Source organism: Crocodylus porosus, unplaced genomic scaffold (genome assembly GCF_001723895.1).
Source record: "Crocodylus porosus isolate Cpor-Errol unplaced genomic scaffold, CroPor_comp1, whole genome shotgun sequence".
In the NCBI taxonomy this organism is placed as follows: domain Eukaryota; kingdom Metazoa; phylum Chordata; order Crocodylia; family Crocodylidae; genus Crocodylus; species Crocodylus porosus.
The window spans coordinates 15999014-16021322 of record NW_017728922.1 but is presented as its reverse complement, the minus strand read 5'-3'; the positions used below and the strand labels follow the sequence as shown (position 1 = coordinate 16021322).

The 22309-nt window shown below is 45.3% G+C and overlaps 1 protein-coding gene across 2 annotated transcripts in view; it reads right to left on the bottom strand.

Annotated features, from left to right (window-relative positions):
* The window catches only part of ASIP (agouti signaling protein), a 54936-nt gene that overhangs the window by 7804 nt on the left and 24823 nt on the right, over positions 1-22309 (bottom strand). Inside the window, exons 2-3 of one of the 2 annotated variants that reach the window (XM_019539726.1) lie at positions 7213-7367; positions 4646-4707 (exon numbers count right to left, since the gene is read on the bottom strand). In XM_019539726.1, the coding sequence (XP_019395271.1) occupies positions 4646-4707; positions 7213-7366 (216 nt within the window). In that variant the 5' untranslated portion in view covers position 7367. Of the gene's footprint in view, positions 1-4645; positions 4708-7212; positions 7397-22309 lie in introns of those variants that run through there. The other variant, XM_019539725.1, reaches the window with a different exon arrangement.

Here is a 22309-nt window from a genome sequence, read left to right as displayed (position 1 = left end):
CCACGAACATCACATCACATCAGGGAGGCGTGGGGTGGTTGTGCCCCAGCCTGCTTCTCCATGTTACTGGAGAACTCTATATAACAAAAGTATAATATAAGTAATACATACTACAGGATATAGTTCAGAGAATGCTGAAGGAAATGGCCTCTTTCTCTTCCAGGAGCAGCCACTATAGAGCTACCATGAAAGCATAGAAAAACAGGATAGGATTTTTTATTGAAAACCAACGTGTACCAGCTGCAAATAAAACATTCCAACAAACCGGTTTTACAAGAAAGTTGAAGTAAACAATCGACCCCCTCCACCCTCACTTACCAACGAATGCATAATGGTGCTGCTTTCTTTCAAGTCGTACATCCTAAGGCTGTGCTCATCCAGGGACTTGAAGATTCCCTGCACCCCAGTTCTGTGGCCTGCAGCCTTGCCGAATGTTATATTGCCATTTTTTTCTGCTCCTGGTGTTTAGCCATGTTTCGTCCGCCTTCCCTCTCTTGTCAATACTATGAACATGCAGTGTGACTACTGTTCCCAAAATTTATAGGCCTTGAGCGGGGCAGGTTCCACCCCCTCACCTGGTCTCATTTTGGTGTGAAAAAAACCCAGACAGTCTGGTGCTAGGGTGGAAAAGAAGGCAGGAAAAGTGGCAGGAAGCTGTGCATGTGCAAAGTTTCTGGGTTTTGTGCCAAAGTTCTGGGGTCTGTGCAGGACAGTCAAATGCAAACCCCAGAGGCAGAGCAGACTGGCCAGGCATCAGCCCCTGTAGGAGATTTTGCAAAGTGTCTGGTGGCTTCCCAGGTGGATTTTGCAAGCAGCACAGGGACCGAGGAGACATCCTCAGGAAAGGCTAGTTGGGAGAGGCAGTGCAAGTGCGGGATTGCTTGGGAGCAAAGAATAGCAGTGCTTTTGTTCTTTCTTTTGGTTAGGTTACAATAAATTCTTTTACAATTTACATCTATGTCTGTCTGTCTCACCCCGTGGTTGGAAGGGTGCAAGTGGCAGGGTTGTTTTGGGGTGAATGTGCCCAGCTGCGGGATAGGGGGGACTTAGCAGGAGACTACTGGTGGGGTGGGGCTGGGGGCAGGAACTGCGGAGGCTGCTCCACATGCACTTCCTGCTGTAAAGCATTAAGAAAGATGTGTGTGGGGGGGGAGTGTAGATTGGTTTTTGGCTCCTCCTGATGGAATCTGCAAGGAATAACACATGGGACTTGCGTCGCTTGAAAGAGCATGTCGTTCAAACACAAACACGGCGCACCAAAGTAATCCAGGCTAGAATTTTAAAGGTGCGATTAATTAACAAGGACTAAACATAGTGTCATCTACAAACGCCCATTAATATCTCAATTAGTTTTAGTGTTTTCAGATTTAGTCGAAAATTTTCAAACCTATGTACATGATTTAAGAGCCTAAATCCCATTGACTCTATGGATGGGATTTTTGTTTGAAAACTGAACCTCACATTTGTGATTTTTGGAGGAAAAGGTTTTTTACTCTGTAAAGTTTAATCCCAAGAATGTGTCCAACAGCTTTTGAGGAGGATTTTCAAAGGGGAGCAGAGAGGCAGAACACCACTGTCACGGGTCCACAGGCAACAACACTCAAAAGTATTCTCTGGCGCCCCTAAAGATGGGTGGTGGGGGAGGCAATGTGGTATGTTCTGGAGGCAGTGGCTGGTAGAGGAGGCTCCCTGCAGGGAGTGTGGGGAATGCAGGTCCCCAGTTGAAGCTGTGACTGAGGGGTGATTGACCCTGGGTGATTTTCACAGGAATTTTCAAGAGGGCCTTATGGCAGCCTGTGCACAGTCAAGGACTCTGTTCCTTTTGTTGTACCATACTCTGTTATCAAAGCATTGATTGCATTTTTGTTCTTCCTCATAATATATGCCTTACTGTTCCTGTTACTTTACTGAAGGGGCTGTGATAGCTACATCGTGATTTCTGGGCACATTACCCTGGGCATCCCTATTCAGCAGAATGGGGGACTAACAGGCTTTCATAAACCCTGGGTTTATTTCTGGGAGCATCCTGACACCATAGAGTTTTGTCACAACCACCTTTTCCTTCAGTTCATTTAGGAGCAGTCCTGACTGCCTTGCAGCTGCTATGGCAACATTTCATGGCATCTGACTACTAAATATAATCAGGCCTGATAGAGAGGCCTGTGCTTCCTGTAGTCTTCGAGACAGTCAGCAAAGAGTAGGAGTTCAGCAATATGCAGTATTTAAGCATAAATTATCTCCATTCAGCCACTGAGCTCATTGCTGTCACTGCTAAGGTTAGTGCCCTGGCCAGCTGCTTCAGTAGGCAGCGTGTTAGCGCAGCAGTTGTCAGGTATATAGACCCTCTCAGAGCCCCCACTGTAGCCACCCCTAAACTCAGTACCATTGCCCCAGCATCTAAGCCAGTGGCTGCCACAGGAGGGGGCTGCATTAACCCTCTGGCTACTAGCTGTGCCAACACTTGTCCTTGCAGAAGTGTCATTGACTGAATGGCATGAAGCTGACAGGACTAGGGGCAAGAGCCCTCAGTTGCCTTGCTGGCAGGGTCTTGCGTGCTGCTAATTTTATTTACTAGCAGCACATGGAGAGAGTAAGGTGGCAGCCCCTTTATTTTGGTGCCTAGGGCTCATGCCCCAGTCACTGCTAGTTATGCTGTTGATTGTTGTTAATCTGTTGAGGTGAGAAGACAAGCTGATACCAGATTTCAGGATCAATATTTTTGCATTTGCTTTTTCATCAGGTGGTGAGGAGTACGTGTGTGACTGTATGTGGGTGTATCTATACGTGCTGCTATGGTGCCATTGTTATTGCACCATCTTTTAGTACTTCTTTTTGGAAGTACTAAAAAATGGCATAGTAATAGCCTGTATTGCACTGTGCACACTGCACACGGTTATTTTTAGGCACTACATTGTCTATGGTGATGCATTATAATGGGGAACATGTTGCTATGGTGCCAGCAAAATATGTCCTGAGGGCTGGATTTGGCCCACCAGCCCATTCTATCAGGCCTGCAGAGCCCCTAAAAAATTTAGAAAATTAGTGTTTATCTGCTCCTGGCTGCCTGTGAAAGATGACAGGAGCTAGGGGCAGTAGGACCCAAAGAAATCCAGTGGCAGGGCCTAGCAGCAAGGCCTTCCAGGCCCAGCCCCCCCAACTGGAAGCCTCTGCCTACTGGAGGCTTCTGGCCTGGGACTGTGGGGCTGTTCCCACCTCCCTCTGACCGAGAGTGAAACTCAGATAACGGGGGAGTGGAGGACTGTGGGCAATTGCCCCAGTCCTTGGGGCTGGGCTGGCTCCTGCTGAGTTCCGTAGTTGCTGCCATGCAGCCAGGAACCATGTGGTGCTGGAGTGCCATGGCAGCGGGCAGTAAAACAGTGAAAGTGGTGGCAGGTGATGGAGAGTGGGAGTGAGTGGGCATGTAGGAGTGCAGACAGTTGGGTGGGAGCACAAGGCCCATGCTAGTGTCCCGGGGCCAGCATCAGCAGGATCCAGAGCAGGGTGGCAGGAGTGTGGGGCCCGGGATGGCAGGGGCTTTATGGAGCTGGGCCAGGTTGTGCCAGTAGGGAGAAAGGGGAGCCAGCCTGGCTCCATAGAGCCCTACCAGCCTGGCCCCGTGCTCCTGCTGCTCCACTCTAGGACCTGCTGGTGCTGGCCCCAGGACACCAGTATGGGCCCTGCGCTCCCACACAGCTTGTCACTGTGCTCCTGCATGCCTACTTGCTGCCACTCTTGCCACCTGTAGCTGCCATTTCCCAGCTTTCCTGCCAGCTCACCAGCCACTCCAGCACCACATGGCTTCTGGCTTCATCGCTGGACTGTGGGAGCATGGGGCCCATGCCAGCACCCCAAGGCCAAAAGCGGGAGGAGTGTGTGTATATGTGCGTGTTGCATGCCTGTGCAATGATGGAGGGGGAGAGAGAGACAGAGTGTGTGCATGTGCGCGCGTGTGTGTGTGCATGCATGTAAGGTAAGTCCTACATGCACATCCCACTAAACAAATGCACCCACACCCCCCTTTGCACTGCCATACACACAGACCCCCACACCCACACCTCCTCACACACCCCAACCACCCTGCCCTCACACACCGATCCCCACAAACCCCATACCCACGCACACCCCACATATCCACACACACACCCACATGCTTCCTCACCCTACACCCCAAACAACCCCACACTTATCCCCCACCATGGACACAGCCATACCCTCCCCCATACCTCACATACCCACAAAACCACAGCTCCTACAAACGTATGCCCTTATAGCTGTCCTCGGCAGCTTGCCAAAAATTAGTAAGCAGCCCTCCACCCAGCATAACTATCTGCCCCTGTGCTAGTTCATGTTTGCCCTCTTTATTTAATTTACTTTGGTTGCAAACTTCACTAGGTGGAATAGAATTCTGCTCCTGGCATACTGCATTTTTTCCCCCTAAAATGATAAAAAATCATGAAATTATTTATTTCTGACTTTTTCTCTATTGTTACATTTTTACATATATTTAATTGATTTAGAATTATAATAACAGTTTTGTGTAATTATGTACTTTAGACTGAGGAGATAATCTGCTAAAAACACAGGATGAGAAAGGCATAAAAATATGCCATCATAATCTGACAACATTTGGAAAGCAATCACCCACCTTGGAAGAGATTTTCTTTTCTGCTTCTTTCCTACTTATCTTCCGGGATGCTTTTGTTAATTCTTGAAAAAAAAGGCACAGGAAAAGCCGAATTAAGTCAATTTCTCTCACAAGTTGTATTTGTCTCTTATGATAAACAATATATTGTTTTTATGTAGGAGTATACCAGAGATATAATTAGCAATTTTTGTGCCCTAGGCAGAGATACTGGAGAAGAGGATGGAATGTGGGAGCCAAGTGAAGGCCATTGCCATAAGAGTCTTACCTGACCCTGGAGAATCAAAGATCCTGGCTAGTGCTTCCATGATGTGGGCTCCCTGCATTTGAGCTGCTGCTGCAGCGGTGCAGGTCACTTTTCTGGCAACCTCTCTAAATTGGCACCCAGGGCTGGTGCTTTGCTCAGACACCTTTAGTCATGCTACTGGGATATACATATGGTTCATTTCTCTTTTTTTTCTGGTAAGAAATAAAGTGGCCTGATTTTGCAGAGCTGTGTGTTCTTAAAATCTGGAAGCCTTTTCTTACCAGCCATCTTTACAGAAACACAGTTGGTGCATCTACATGTGCAAATAATGTGATGCAATAAATTTTGGAGTAGTTCACGCTGGAGTCAACTGTTTCTGGTTTCAGCATCTACACATGCAACCAGGACAGCCGCAATTTGATCCACGACAGAGCAGGCCCCTGGCTGGCTGGGCTGAGTAGATGCAATGTACACCTTCAGTTACCATTTACGTGTGCATTTTTGTGTAGTCATTAGGCTTGTGTGAAGTGGCCAGTACTTGTTTTGAATTCAGATTTGGCTGATTCGGGGGACAGTGATTCAATTGGTGATTTGAATCACTGTCCCAAATCAATTTGGCTGTTGCCAAGTTAGCTGAATCGCTGAATCACACAGGCCCCGTCCCCTGCCCACTCTTAATAGCTACCCCGCCTGCCCCAGGTCCCAGCTCCTTGAAAAAATAAAGCCCCAGCTCACTGGCTTCTGCCAGGTGGGGTGTGCTACCCCCCACTGCCCAACACCATGTGGGAGACTCAGCCATGAGCCCCACAACCCCCACCCACTCCCCCTGCTCCCCCATTGCTGCGCCACCCAACCCAGCCATTTAAAAAAACTGAAAAAGCCAAAAAACACCTCACTCACCGACTCCTGCTCAGCAGGGAGCATTCCCCACTGGCCCCCCACTGCCCCATGCCACATGGGGAGCTCTGCAAAAGTCCCCCATAGCTGCAAGGCTCCTGCAGAAGCCAGTGAATACAGCGAGAGGCGTTTTTTTTCTCTTAAAGGGCCGGGAGCTCGGGTGGGTGGGGCTGCCATGGGAAGGGCTGGGGGAGCGAGCGTGGGACAGGGGGCTCATGGCAGAGCTCCCTATGTGGTGTTGGGCAGTAGGGGGCAACATGGATTGGCCCCCACCTGATTTGTAGGGGCTTTTTTTTAAAGGGCTGGGAGCTGGGGCCAGTCATGGGGAGTGTGGGGGCTGGGATAGCAGGCAGAGGTCAGGGGGGCTTGGGCAGCAGGCAGGGGCTGGGGCCTGGCAGGGGTCCTCTCATGCCCCGTCCCCAATTCTTCATCCCCCCTCTTCCCCTGGCCCCTACTTAGCAGCTCGGGGTCCGGGTCCAGCTCCTTGCTGCAGCAGGTGGGGACTGCCCGAATCGTCAAAGCTCTCCAAATCTTTTCTGAATAGATTCGGAGAGCTTCAAATTGATTCAGACCTTTTATTTGGTCCCCTGATTCGATTCAGAGATTTGACCACTGAATTGGGCCGAATATCCTCCAAATCAAATCAGCACCCAAAGCTTTGCACAGCCCTATCCGTCATGAGATATTACTGTCCCCGACAGTATCCTCTGGTGGAATTAATTAGTTTACTGCACCCTAATACTGGTGCATGTTTAGACTGTGATGCTTTACTGCAGAGCTAATTAGTCTATTCTGCAGTAAAGTGCATGTGTAGCTGTACCCAATAGATTTTAAAATATGTTGACATTTGCTTCAATGCAAAGTGAGTAAAATTGGTGTAAATTGGTGCCATTTTGATTAGATAGCTTTTTCTGCACAGACTGCTCAGGTGTAAAAGAAGATAAGAAGTAAGGGGTAACAGAAAAATCAGGGCCTGTGGTAGCAAATGAAGGTGCTTACATGCAGCAACCACATGTCCAAGGATTAGAAGAACAAACAAACCCAAAAAGCAAAACCAAAATACAGTTTGGTTGCTATGCAACTGAATTTATCATCATTAGATAAATGTTTGGTCTGAGGGCCACAGGTTGGAAACCATTGAACTAAAAGACTGCAATGGAAGCAATTATGTGATACTGACAACATATTTGTTCAGTTCCATTTGTTTTGGAAATTTGAGAGGCCTGCCAAACTTTCGTGCTGTGACATCTTGGCTGACATTGCTACTGGAGTTCACACCAACAATGTAACATTTTGTTATTCTTCAAAACACCACATTATCTGATTTAGATGGAAAAACTGTGTCAAATTACTCCGTGTTAGTTTATAAACATACTTCTTTCTGCAAAACTCATTAGCATGCTGCCAAGTGGCAGAGTTTACTAACCTACTATTGAGATGGGTGGGAGGTCTGGGAGATTCATTTTGTTGCTGTTTGCCAGACTCTGTTCTGTGTTCTCCTCAATTACCATATGAGAATAGGTAATTGTCAGCAAAATGCAGTAGAGAAGAAAGCCAAAGAGAAGGTTCTTACTTTCCATCCTGAGGAGAAAAAAAAAATCCATTTTCATGAACACCCGAATCAGTTGCAAACTAGTATATTCACATGAAGGAGAAAGAAGGATCTCAGAAATGATTTGTTATAGAGTGATGCAACTTCACTGATATGCCTCAAACACATGCTTTTACTTGCAATATTTTGGTTCTACTACTGGAACAAGTAGCTTGAAAATGAGACTTTTTTGACAATTTTATTTTCTGAATTTTTCACCACCTAAATGTTAAAGTTTAGTCTGCTGGGTTTTGTTTGAATTGTTTTGGGGCAGGAGCTTACTATTGACATCTTAACTGGTAAGCTTAGCCTTAGATGAGGAAGGATTAGAACTGTTCAGTTCAGAATTTGAAAGACATGGATTGAAGATCTGTCTACTAAGCTTCTTTGAATGGTTTTTAGTGTCACTGTTAGGCATAATGATTGATCCTATCTGAAAGGCCGGTTTAACACATAAGCAAACTAGGCATATGTCTAGGCCCTGAGCTGTGGGGGCCCCGGTCCTTCCCTCCGTGGCGGCAGTGTGAATAGCCCCATCCATCTCCCTTCCTTTCCCTTCCCCTCCCCTCCATTGGCCTCACCACTGAGGTGGCTGCTTCCTAGTAGGGGCTCTGACCCCACTCCCTGTGGGCGGTAGCACTAGGGTGGGGTGGAGGGGTGCCCAGAGCCCATGAGTTTGTTTGCCTAGGGCCCACTAAAGTGTTAATCTGACCCTGCCTGTCTGTGCAGTGTGACTGAAGCTCCTTTTGGCAGCTGTTGGCAATCCAATAAGAATAAAAGGGGAAATGTCTTTGTAGGAGTATTTGTACAGGAACATAGACATGGTCAGATCTGCTGATGGGTAGCTAGGATAGATGAACTGCAGGTGAGCAGCTGTCTGAACAGGAACACATAGGATTTCCCAGACAAACTGAAAAGGAACAAAGGGCTTCCCAGGGAAGCAAATGCTGTCCACCACTGCTCTTTCATTTGAATGAAGAACATAGCAGTGAAATAGAATTCTCCCCTCTAAGATACAGAAGTGATGTTTACAGAGTTTTTAGGTATCTAAGGGTGTGTCTAAATGAAACGCTGACTGTGCAGTAGCCAAAAAATATTGCACAGTAGTGTGCCACAGCACGGACAGTGCTAATATGCTACTGCGCAGTATGATTAGGCTACTGTGCACTGGCCTTACCTAAAAGATGTTAGCCAGCGCTACTGCACATTTATTTAATGCTTTTTTATATAAATACTAAATAAATGCACAGTAACAACTGCGCAGTAGCATCTCATGCAGGCACCTTGTGCCACCCAAATCAAGGGGTCTTCCTTGTCTGGGACAAGTGTTCTAATCACTAAATTTTTGGGATCCTTATGCTGCTGAATCTGGTGAAGCAAGTCCTGCTAAGACATGTATCCCTTATGCTATTGTAGAGAAGTCGAACTATAATCAGACAAATGCATCTTGGCACAAGTTAAAATTCCCCACTGAAATGAAGGGAGAGCCAGGAACCTTCTGTGTAACAGAGGAGCTGTCTCTGGAGGCATCTCAATGCTCATTGAAATGAATGGGAGAGATGTCTGGCTCTTCAGGGCAAAATTGAATTAAACTCTGGGTTGCATAACCTGTGTAGTTGCTCCCCATTGAAAGTATAGGGGAACTATGCATCTGCCCAGGAGACCTGTGAGGAGTACTTTAGAAAACCATTATATTGTCAACCTTGTTACTTTAAAAAAGAATAATAAAAATCACCCTCAAATTTACACGTGAGGTAGTTCTGTAATCACAACAAAGCAGTCCTATTGGATGGAATAGACGACCTTGTACAGCACCCTTAAGAATCACCATGGCTGGTCTTGTGGCAGTAGAGCACATGACCCTTCATGACTGGCTCTTAAGGATACTGCCCAGGGTCTTCTGCTCCTTCATGGAAGTAGTAGGGTGGGGAAGGGCCACATTAGTCCAGATCAACACTACCTTGCTGTTCCCCTTGTATGTTCCACTGAAGTGGGAGGCAGGCATTAATCCTATATCATGAAGGTAGAAGCTCAGAAACTCTTAAGAGATGTGTTTCAAGTCAAGGCTTCTAGATCCCTGGTTCCACTGCAGAAAGCAGGGAACTGGGAAGCCTTGGGGATTTGGGGGCAGTCCACGTGGCAGGTTATCACTGGAACTGGCAGAAACCCTCCTGAAGCTTTGTTTGGGCTTCACTGGAAATTGGTCAAACCAATAATGAAACACTTTTTGATTTAACAAATTAGCATTTTCCAGCAAAACAAAACAAGTAATAAAATTCTTATAAAACCACCCACTTTCTCCTACCCTACATCTAAAATAAGAAAAATTTGGATTTTGAATTTCTAAAACCAGTGTTATATGGATTCACAGTTTTGGTGCTATGGGTCAATAAGACTTGAATTCACAAGTCCAATTCAACAAATGGAATCACCGTCCCTGATTCAGGCTGAATCTGAATCGAATAGGGCCTGCTTCACACACTCCTAATTAACATGTTAATAGTGCAATAAACATAACATCTGCCAGGGTACTTACAGGCAGGTCAGTAGTTCCTATAATAGCTGCTTCTAATCTCCAGGAGAAAGGAGCAGTGTCTGGGGAAATGGAATATGCCTAGGGCATATTTACACTCAGGCTTTCAGATCACTTCTCAATATCTACAGCCAGCAAGCATAAAGTAGAGAAGGATTCAGACTTCCATAATTTATTCTGGGAACTGATCTGCTGGCTGGATAGCCCCAAGATGGGTTCGTAGGATAAAAATGACACTGTGCTGAGGAACTTGTTCTAGGCTTCTGACTTTCCTTGTAAAAAAACAAACCAAAGAGGAAATATGGAATAAGGTTGTTTCTACTAACTGAAAGTATAAATGCCAGTCCATTTAGGATTTAGATTGACAGAGATCATAGTTTGGGCCAGACTTCAAAAAAAAACTTGAAAAGTCAACAATTTGGCCATCTCAATAGGAGCTGTTGGTGCTTTGTAAACCTGGCCATTATTTAAGCTCCTAAATGGGGGTTGAGCTCTATATGGTTCCCACTTGACCTGCCTGCATTGGTGGATGTGGAGTATTAAGCCATTAAGACAGACATTAAGCCATTAAGACAGACACTCCTAGTACTAGATAGCCATTAAGACATCCACTCCTTTCAAAAGTTGAGATATGAATGGAAGAAAGCGCTTGATGTTTGTTTGGGAATTACAGCAACAGTACATATACTGTGATTACTATCAACTAAGTACCCAATTCCTAACATGAAATCTATTGCAGACTGTTTCCTCACATTTTTCTGGGGAGACTGAGTTCTGTGACTTCCTTGAATAACAGAGCTAGTCCCATATAGGGTAAACACAACCTGGGCATCGTTAGAAAGACGTACATTTTTCTCTGGAAACATGCTTCTATTTTTGGTCTTTTTTTTTTCCAATTAAAATTTCTAATCAGCTGTAGCCTTGAGAGCTGTCAACAATCCATCCCTCATTGCCTCGTTCCCTCCTTCCCTTAGCTGATTCAAGCATTTTTTTACAGTTCATTCTTCCCTCTGCTTTTGCTCACATCCAGTATGGGGACTGAAATTAGGTTATTTAGCTCAGTGGTTCCCAACTTTTTTTATGCTGAAGACCAGCACGGGAGCAGGACGGGGTGCATGGAGCTGGCTGCCTCCTTCCCAGGGATGCCCCAACGCCCAGCTTTAACCCTGCATGTGACTGCCAGGGGCGGAAGCCGTTTGCCCAAGCACACAGACAAGGGTCTGAGTGGGGGGCTCGTGCCACGACCTGGCAGCCAACCCTTAGTGGCCCCGTACTGGGCCTCAGCCTGGTGGTTGGGAACCTTCGATTTAGGTTATGTCATGTTTGATTAAAGGAGTACAAAATAGTAGGTGTTCAGGTTTTTTTTTCCTATTTCATAAATGCTTAGCAGGTTTGGAATTGTTAGGTCAAATGATACAGTATGTTCTACAATGAGATGCCAATAAAAAAACTGTTGTGGAATTCTGGTCTGGCACACAAAAGAACACATATAAAATTTCCTGGTGAAATAACTTGGTGAAAACTTCTGGCTGCAAAAGATTTTTTCTAGGAAAATTGAACAGTTTTAGGGAAGAAACCAATTTAAGAAGTTTCTACTACAAGGAAATGTTTACAAAAAAAGAAAAAATCCTATAAGCTTTTTACCAACTTAGTAGTTCCTCTTTGGTAAAAAGCTACCAACTAGTAAAAGAATTGGGAAGAATTTATTTTCAGCTCTTAGATGTGTATAATGAATTTGGTGAGTGATACACATGCTGGCACGATTGTTTTGATGACTTTAAATCCCTAGGTATATCCTGCCTAGAAATAGATACTGCTGAAAACATACTTTCTGTAGAGCTACGATATACTCTTAGCAGTTTTTTTTTCTTCCTAATACATATTAGGGAACAATTATGGTAAGCTCTGCCACTACCAGAATTTAACTTTTATGTGTCACTGGCAAAAACTTTATCCTGGGCAAAGCTACAGAGGCAATTCCAGGTTCAGAAATACAGCTATACACCTGCATTTCAACTGCAGCATCCCCTGCCCCACCCAAGGTAACCTGCTGGCCCCAGCATCCCCTACCCCACCCGAGGTAACCTGCTGCGCGCCAGAGGGTGTGTGGCATGTGCAGTCCCTGGGGACAACCAGCAGTGGCACAAGGTATCCTACTGCTAGTTGTCCCTGGGGAAACTAACATTCGTGCTCATCTGGACATGACATAAGAGTTGGCAACACTAATTTAAGCAAAAGTTAAACTGGTGTCAAGGGAAGATGCCTCTCATCTCACCTATTTAACAATGCCATAGACTTCATTGTGAAAAAAGTTTTGATGAGAATTAATCAGGCATTTAATGGGTTAATAACAATATTCTAACAGGCTTAGAATTTTGCTGACAACATAGGGCTTTACAATCAAAGTACTGCATTAACCCCCCACCCAAACAAACAAACCCAGCACCAAAACTCTTAAGTAAAAAAAAAACCTAAACAAGAACTTCATTATGTTTCAACTGAAACATTACATTAGAATGAAAAGGAAATGTAAGATGTGTCAATTCACATTTCTTGACAATAATGTAAAAGTCAGTGGAGATATCTAGAAAAAAATTGGCAAAGTGGTAAATACATTCAACAGTTTAAATAAGATTTGGTCATCAAAAGTCTAAAGACCAAACTACATATTTTCAACTCAAATGTTATTTCCATCTTGTCTTATGGATGTGAAAGCTGGAAATTAGCTGCTACACTGGCTAATAAATTTACATCTTCAGCTAAGATGGTATCAGTTATAGACCGTGGTCTAATAACTGTTGGTGCCTTTTGAAAAAAAAATACAAGTCATTTGTAAAATGTGCCTTCATTTAATATTGATGAGGATGTGGACAAACTGCAGTGGATATGAAACCATATTTGCTTGTTCAGAGACTCATTCTAGAAGGTGTTCAGTATTAAGTGTTACAGGGTATCCACATACTTCTCTGGTGGTCTAGGAAGTGTGTCTTTCAAAGATGCTCCTCCACTCTGTTCTTGCTCTACATGTATGAACCTGAGGCTCTGAAGTAGGTCCAGGCATGGTCCCATTGCTCCTGAGATTTCTAGTAGAATTAATAGGGGTCACGGACGATGCCCCCTGGAGTGGCTTATACTGCCTTATATCCGTGTTCGGCATACCAGGGAAATGATGCAGATATACCCTTAGTCATTTTATATTGTCCACATTATTAGTTTCTTTTTTCTATCATCTATCTCTGCTTTTAAGTTCAGAAAATAGTCTACATAGATTAGTTTAGGGCTGTTCAGATCCTTCTATTAAAGATGAAATTTGTAGGAAGAAACAGGGGAGCTGTGGAGTGAAACTCTTAAGAGCACCCTATCTTTAGTGAATGTCTTTGAACACTAGATCATACAAGTTATTTTTGCTGGATCAAACAAAGTATATTTCCTTGTATACCTAAAATTGTGCAGTGTATAGCAGTCCAAAGATAAGCTGCATCTATTTTTGTAGATTTATGCGCACACTTGTGTAAGTATATATATTTAAGTCAATTTTACCTACAGGATATAACAGCTGGAATTAGTTTGTAAGTGCAGAGACAAGCAAACCATATGGTCACTTCAGTTTCTTGCACAATGCCTAATTTTTCAAGAATTTTCTACACAAAAACATATGGCTTTTTCAATAATCACACAATTGTTATAGGAAAAATTAACCAACATTCTAATAAGATTACTTTGAGTCAAAAATGGGTCATATCCCACAGCATTGCTGAGAAGAGCTGATTTAGGGCACTGGTGGATTCAGTAACATGGAATTGGTGACTGTGGCAGGGCACTGTTGGTGCCTGCCACTTTAAGGGCTGAGGCAAGCAGCCAGCAGGTACTTGATTGCAGTGGCCATTTTAGGTCTCTGGCTGCCTATATAAACAGAGCAGTTTGTTGCTGGCAGGCCAGGCAGAAACATTGTTTGGCTGCAAGTCTGTATGCAACATCTTAGAAGTAAGGGCAGGAGCTTAAGGGGATGGTTTGGAGGCTCCTGGTCCTGGGCATGACCTAAAACTGCACCCTGCTGGGAGTGGGTGGCCTGGTGGGACTCCCAGTGGTGTGGGAGGCCCCAGGAAATACCAAGCCAGTTACTACCCTGGTGAATCGTGCGTCGGGGTACCTTAACCCCTAGCCCTCACAATACTGGGGGTACAAGAGAGCCAGGCATGGCTATGGCCACCTGAGCCCCCACTGGGGAGGGAAACCCTGTGGCCCCAGTGAGGGGGCGGGTGTGGAGCCCCAGTGAGGGGGTAGGTGTGGTGCTCCAGTGAGGGGGAAACCAGAAGGCTGGGAGTCGAGTATATGTATGTGAGTGTATAGAGTTGCCCAGTGAGGGGTTTGGAGTGGAATTAGCCCAGGATTTGGCACAAGGCCGGACCACACAGAGTAGGGGAACTTGTGGGAACCAAAGGGGCTGTGTGGTGAGGCCAGTATGTGAGTAACGAAGCCTGATGGCCTAGAGGAGTTGCTCAAGGAGAAGCAGGGTGGTGGAGTGTGGTCCAGTAATTGGTAGTATGCCAGAGGCCCCAGTGAGAGGGGGGTGGAGTGGAAGAGGCCTCCTGTGAGAGGGGAGGTGGTATGAGTGTGCATGGAGCCCAACTTTGGATTCAGTTTGCTGCAGTCTCAGGCCGGGAGTAATATTAACATGGATGCCATCTGCAAGGTTTTGGCTGCAGTGTAGGGGAGGAATGGAGCTGCAGATAGCGCCCCCTGGCATCGGGGAAAGACTGGGCAGCCTCCTGCCTAATTAACACCATAATTATGTATCATCAAGGCATGGCAGGAGAGGAGGTGGGCGGTTGGCCCAGAAACATGTGGCTGGGCCAATGACAGACCAGCCCTGAGAGAGCCCCCGATCACACTAACTGTAAACAAATACAGGTTTTGACAATTATTTCAGGCTTACCCCTCCCCTGCAATAATAGCAAGAAGTCACTAACTGGAAGTTTGAAAAGTTATGGCCCAGGGTTGGAAAGAGAACACCACAAGCAGATCCCACCAATTGCATGAAGCCTGACTTAATTGAGGGTCTGCATAGATCAGGCATGGGAAAACTATGGTCTGTGGGCTAGATCCAGCCTGCCAGGTGATTTGATTTGGCCTGTGGGCACCCACCAGTTAACTGTACCCCACCCAACCTGCACACTGCACTCCCATCCTCCTGTGTGGGAGGGGCCTGCTCAGCTTCTGGGCAGGGCTGCTGCCACTGTTGCAGCTGCTGGGGGTCTTGCTCAGCTTCCTCAGCCTCTAGAAGCTCCTCCTTGTGTCCCTGCTGTAGTATTCACTCCGAGGAGCAGGTATGGAAGCTATAGCTGGGGAGAGTAAGGAGCATGGGGCTGGGGATGGTGGGAGCCCGGGACTCCTGCCCAGTGAGGCAATGGGAGCATGGAACTTGGGTGGACAGGGTGTGTGTGGGCTGTGTGGGGTGTGAGGGAGGCTAGGGAGATGTGGAGATCCCTCTGACATGCCTCCCCTGTGGTGCAGAGCCCCCACCACTGACACCAACAGCAGCAGGAAGTAGTGGGCCCTTGGGGTGCTGATAGCCTGTGTAGGCATGGCCGCCTGGTGGCACCTGGCTCCAGCCAGTTCCAGGAGCTTCATGTGGAAGAAATAAGTGGAGGCAGGATAGCCTGCATGTATCGCATGGGGCTCGTATGCAGCTCCCGGGAATCATACACCCCTGTGGGAAAGCCCTGTGTGATGGAGCTGGCTGCCTTCCCCACTCCTGGTTGCCATGTGCAGCTTCTGGAACTCCGCTGGGAAGCAGGGAGCAGGGCATGAAGGTAATTTGTGGCTTTTTGGGTTCTTCATTATTTGGAGATACTGGAGCAGGCATCATTTTACTGAAGTAAGTCTGACAGCGCTGGCTTCTAGATTATGCTGCAGTTGCAGAACAGAATCTGAAGTGCTAAATTTGAGAAATGAGCTCATTTTGAGGTGTTGATCTTAGTTCATTTGGTGGAGCACCTTTGGGTGCTTGCCACTTTAAAGGCTTGAGCAGGCTGTGAGGCAGCCTGCCTGACAGCAGAGCCAATCAGGGGGTCACATGACAGCCAGGAGGCTGCCTGATTGGAGCAGGGTGGAGCAGCCTCAGTATAAGAGCAGGCCTTGAGGAGCAGAGTGGGCAGCTGCTGCAGGCGTGTTGCCGCGTTAACATGGCCCTGCTTGAGGTCTGCTGCTCCCAGGAATATTCTGGAGGTTAGGGTAGGAGCTATGGGGAAGGAGGAGGTTCCTAGGAACCAAGCCCCAAGGAAGTGGCTGTAGGCCTGGGGCTGAGGAGAAGCCAGGTACACCTAGGCTTAGAGAAGGCGCAGGTCAGCCTAGGAAGGGGCTTAGAGCTTGTGGGCCTACTGAGGGGCTAGGCAAGCCCCTGATTGGAACTGGTGGTGAAGCCAGGGGCTTGGATGAGCCCAGTGGCCTGCTGGGTATATGATCTCTGGAGCTCTAGGCAAGTCTGGTGTGAGTTGACTGCTGTATAGTTACATTGCTTGTACTTTCAGGATCGCTCCCTTGAGGAGCAACTGCTCTTCCTGCACTCCCCTCCCCTCATGGTTCCTTAGGGCCTCACCAACAAGCCTCAATCTGATGACTCTTAACTGCAAAAAAGTTTCACCAATGTATTAATGCCAAGTAGTGTGCAAATATGACATACCTGGCCAAGTTCAGTCTTTCTCTGTATGATGTATATTCAGTTATTCCTTATACTTACTCGGAGTTTTTGAGTTACAGTGGTAGGGAATAGGAAAAGTAATAAGATCTTTGGCCTGACTGAGTACAGCGTTCACTACTTGATATGGCAGAAATCGGAACCATATATCTGAAGTACACCTTGAACTTGTATTTCTGACAGTTACAGCTATAATTGACACCAAAAGGTGAGAATTGTTTTGAGTATGTTGCCTGCTCCTGTGATCAATAATGAAGTGGCAACCCAGTAGCCATATTTATATGACATGAATCTAGATACTTTTTCTTTAGGTGTGGGAGAGGGCCAATGTTAACACTTGATAAAATAACAGCTGCTGAATATTGGGTTCATACTTTCTAATTATAGTAGCAGGAACTGTTCCCTACCGACTCAGTTTGCTTTCTTCAGTCCTCAGATATTCTTGTCTGCTTGAGGTCTGTTCCTTTCCTTTAGAGTATCAAATATCTCTTGATAGCCTAAGGGATGTTGAAGGTCTCTTTTGCAATGCTATGACTCAGCAAGAAGGTCTCACGATCTGAAAGGGAACTCTGTGTTTAGGTAAATCTCATGCATCTTTACTTTTCCCACCAATTCTATAGCCAGGTTAGTTGTTATTCTTTTTGAAGGAAGGTTACTGATCCTTTTTCCTCGCTCTGAAGGCTGAGTAAGTCTTTAGATTCCATCTCTCTATGAAGACTGGGATAGAACCAGCTAGATGCTACTTCTCTGGGGGTGACTGAGTACCCCTTTCTTGATTGGCTCTCTTCTTTCTTGTGCTGCTTTCCTCCTTCCCCAGACATCATAAGAGTCCATGATTCTATGGCTGATCTTTACAGCCTTTGACCCCAAACCATCTTTCTTGAGGGTACAAGAGCTTCTGTTGCCATATTATTTAGTCTTTTCCATGTCAGAATCTATGGGTGACAGGACCTCAGGGGATTATTACATAAAGGCAAACATGGCAGACATAAAGGCAAACGTGTTCAAAATGATGGTGTTCAGGAACTGGTTATTTCAGCAACAGGTGGCCAATGTAATATGCAAATGACAATTCAGATCAGTGAATTTGCTCAGAAGCAAGCTATTATATATTCCTCAGAATCATTAATATTATTATTATTCACCAAGGGAAAATTCACAAGAATAATCTAAGATTGGAGATAATTATAATACCTGAATTTTAAAGGAATAGAACTGTTCCAAAAATATGAATAGGGACAGGTGAACCTAGCTATCCAAATTCAGCAATGGAATTTTTTCATAAATGCATCCACTTTGATTTTACGAAGTCCAGTATCCAATCTAGATTTAAGCAGGGAGACTGCAAAATTATTCCAAATCTTAACTCTATGAATAATAACTATAACTCTGTCAGAAATACAAGTTCAAGATGTACTTCAGGTATATGGTTCCGATTTCTGCCATGACTGTCCAATTATTGAGTTTCATTTGTTTCCAGTCAGCTGTAAACTTACAGAAAGAATGTTAAAGTCTGTTCAGAAATACCTCAGTTCACTCAGCCAAATCAAACATCAGTGGTTTTCCAAAGTGGTGAAATTAATAAACTTGACCTTGGTAGTGCTGTAAACAAATTCTGTAAATAAGCAGAGTTTCAATACCCTGTGTTTTATTAAAATGTGGTTTTGATTCACAAAGGGACAATCACCATGTAAGTGGTATATGATTTTTTCATGTGTACAAGGACAAAACTTGATGTCTTACAATTTACAGATGTTGCAGCAGGATTAATTTAAGAAACCCAGGACAAACATTGAAACTCCTTTTTCGAACTTTTCCGGATATGTATGTTCTGTTTTTGCTTATGTTTAGAAAGGTAAAATTGTAATGAGTAGTTTAATATGATAACTATATTTGTCCACTATTCATGAAGTAAGATTAAATGAACTTTGGTTCCAAACTCACTGTTTCTTTTATTTATTATTACAATCACTATTTTTTTTTTGCTGAAGCTTCCTTCAAATTTCTAGGTATCTTTGCTTAGGTATCTTTGGAACCATCTTATTTGGTTCCAAAATGACAGAAATCTGAGAAGCTATATCTTTATCATCTAGCTTCCCTTACATTTACATTTCTAGGACATAAACACTGCCATGCTGATATCTGCAGCAAATAATCTCACCAGGCCAGCATGTGGATCTGACGAGATCCTAGAGCTTATGCCTGATCGTAGACTTTGTTATCAATGCAAAATCATCCCAATCTAAGTCCCACATCTTCCACCCCTATTCTTTCTGAATGTTTGTTTGAGGCAAACAGTCATTTCATCTCTTGGGTGACAAGTATCTCCTTTTGCTCTTTTTTTCTACTATGTTCAGTATGTTATAGTTATCACAGCAACAGCCTTAGACTAATGAGAAACCATATTCCATTCCATGTTCTGCGAGACTTCTTGTGTGAAAGTCATTTGATTAGTTTTATCTGTGCCTCAACTTCTCATATCTAAAATAGAGATACAGTAGCATTTCTAATTATCTGACATCATTGAGGTCAGGGGATTGCCGGTTATGTAGAAACTCTGGTTATTTGAAATGACCCAGCAGGCTTTTCATATAACGTGGGGCTGGGGGTGGGAGGGAGGTGGCAGAGGCTGCATGTGGAGTGGTGGCAGCTGCAGGGTGCAGCACACAGCAGTGCTCAGTGCCATGGAACAGGGCAGTGCAGGGTGGCGCATCTGGAGTGGCAGCACAGCAACAGGGTGGTGGTGGTGGCAGTGGCAGTGTGGTTGCCACATGTGAGCTTTCCCCCACCCCCTATCTGTGTCTGGCCAGCCAGAAATTCTAGCTGGAAGTATTCCAGTTATTTAAATGCCAGATAGCAGGGATTTTAATCTATTAGCACTGTCCTACTTCACAGGAGCATTGGGAAAATGCAATATGAAGTATTTGTGTACAATGATAATGGAACTATAGAGATGCCCAAGATAGGAACCATGCTGGAAGCATTATCTTGACTAGGGACTTTGGCTTCTACCATAATATAAATGATATATAATCACCTAATTTAAATACTCTGTTACAATATATTACACAAGAATACAGCGTTGTTTCCTTACGCAAACATAACTTTTTCATTTCTTTCATTTTGAGTGGTAAATTGTATGCCCCTGAATTGCTGGTAATCTGGGGGAAAAAATCTTAGATTTCTCTTTGCATGCTATAAAGGCTAGAGATGATTGTAGGGTTGGGCTTGCCAGTCTGAAAATAGTAGAAGTCTACTTCAACTATTAGGAAAATTTCCCAGAAAGATTAAATGAAAAGTAACTATGTTAGGATTCCTTGGCTAAACTGGCTTACTGCGGCCTCGATCTCACCACAATCCGCTGGCTGAGGAATTGGCTCCGCGTAGGACCCAGAGGGTGGTGGTCGATGGGAGCCAATTATCTTGGTGTGCTGTGACCAGTGGGGTTCCTCAAGGCTCTGTCCTAGGGCCTATACTATTTAACATCTTCATCAATGATGTGGACATTGGTGTCAGAAGTAGACTGGCCAAGTTTGCCGACGACACCAAACTCTGGGGTAAGGCATCCACACCTGAGGACAGGAGCGTGATCCAGCAGGATCTTGACAGGCTCATGAAATGGGCAGACAAGAACCTGATGGTGTTCAAGACCGAAAAATGCAAGGTTCTCCACCTTGGGAAGAAAAACCTGCAGCATGCTTATAGGCTTGGTAGTGCTACACTGGTCAGCACTACAGATGAAAGAGACTTGGGGGTCATGGCTGACCACAAGATAAACATGAGCCTTCAGTGTGCTGCTGCAGCTAGTAAAGCAAGCAAAATGCAGGCTTGCATCCATAGATGCTTCTCAAGCAAATCCCGGGACATCATTCTTCCCTTGTACTCAGCCTTGGTGAGGCCACAGCTGGAATACTGCATCCAGTTTTGGGGTCCACAATTCAAAAAGGATGTGGGGAAGCTTGAGAGAGTGCAGAGGAGAGTCACACGCATGATCAGAGCTCAGGAAAACAGACCTTATGTTGAGAGGCTGAGAACCATGGGACTCTTCAGCCCGGAAAAGTGCAGGCTCAGGGGTGATCTGGTGGCCACCTACAAGTTTATCAGGGGTCCTCATCAGGATCTGGGGGAATGTCTGTTCACCAGAGCGCCCCAAGGGATGACAAGATCGAATGGTCACAAACTCCACCGCGACCGATTCAGGCTGGACATAAGAAAGAACTTCTTCACTGCCTGAGCCCCCAAGGTTTGGAATAGACTGCCACCGGAGGTGGTTCAAGCACTCACTTTGAATGCCTTCAAGAGACATTTGGATGTTTATCTTGCTGGGATCCTATGACCCCCGCTGACTTCCTGCCCCTGGGGCAGGGGCTGGACTCGATGATCCGGGTCCCTTCCAGCCCAAATGTCTATGAAATCTATGAAATCCTACTTAAACTACTACTACTGACTACTGGGTGCAAGGATGAAGGGTATAGGGGATCAGGTGGTATTCTCTTTGATCCTTCTGGTAAAGGGGAAGGTCCTAGGCAGGAGTGGATGCATCCTGCAGATCAATGCATGGCTATGAAGACGATGTGGCCAGCAGATCTTTGGCTTCTTTGACCATGGGGTATTGTTCCAAAAGAAGAACTACTAGAAAGAGATGAGATCTGCCTGATGAAGAGATGGAAGATCATCTTCACAGACAGGATCACTAACTTAGTGAGGTAGTCTTTTAAACTAGGTTTGCTGAGGAATGGAAATCATAGCCCTGAGGTAAGTGGGTGACCTGGAGAAAGAACAAGCAGGAGGGGGCAACAGGAAAAGCATTCTTATTCTTCCTGAGATGATAAGGGAATTGGCTAACTACCTGAGGTGTCTGTACACAAATGCTTGGGAAACAAGTGGGAACAACTGGAAATCCTTGCATAGTGCTGGAACTATGATGTGATTGGAATAGCAGAGACTTGGTTGGATAGCTTGCATGACTGGAGTGCTGTCATGGATGGGTATAAACTAGTCTGGAAGGACGGACAGGGGAGAAGAGGAGGAGCTCTTTATGTAAAAATCCAAAACCAAAAGCAAAACAAAACCTGTATAATTGCTTAGAGCTCCAGTACGAAACTGGAGATAGGCCTGTTGAAAGTCTCTGGGTTAGGGGCAGAGGGGATGACGTGGCAGATGTTTGCTGTAGATCAGTAGACCAGAAAGATGAAGTGGACGAGGCTTTCTTCAAACAGCTAGTGAAGTTTCCCCAGTCACAGGCCCCTGGTTCTCACGAGGGACTTCAATCATCCTGACATCTGCTGGGAGGGCAATACAGCCATGCCCAGACAATCCAGGAAGTGTTGGGAACAACTTCCTGGTGCAAGTGTGAAGCCAACTGTAACTGTTTTATTTTTTTTTCTGTATAACTGCTGTGTGGCACTCTCACTTTTATGTAACCTTGAAGTTTTGGCTTTTAATCAAAATGAACGCTTTGTACTTTTCTCCGCTTGTATCCAGCTGTACATGCGCATTCTGTAAATTTCATTTCTTATCTGTAAGTGTCATTTCTGCAGAAACGAAACTTATGTAGAAAATCTGCCTAGTAACTACTGTGTAAAAGAAACTATCCTATCCCTGTATGCTTGGCTTATATCATAGTTAGTGTCACAGAGGCAGTCCAACCAACATCTATAAAAGAGGCATAGAGGCAGAAAGTAGCAGAGACGACGACTGGA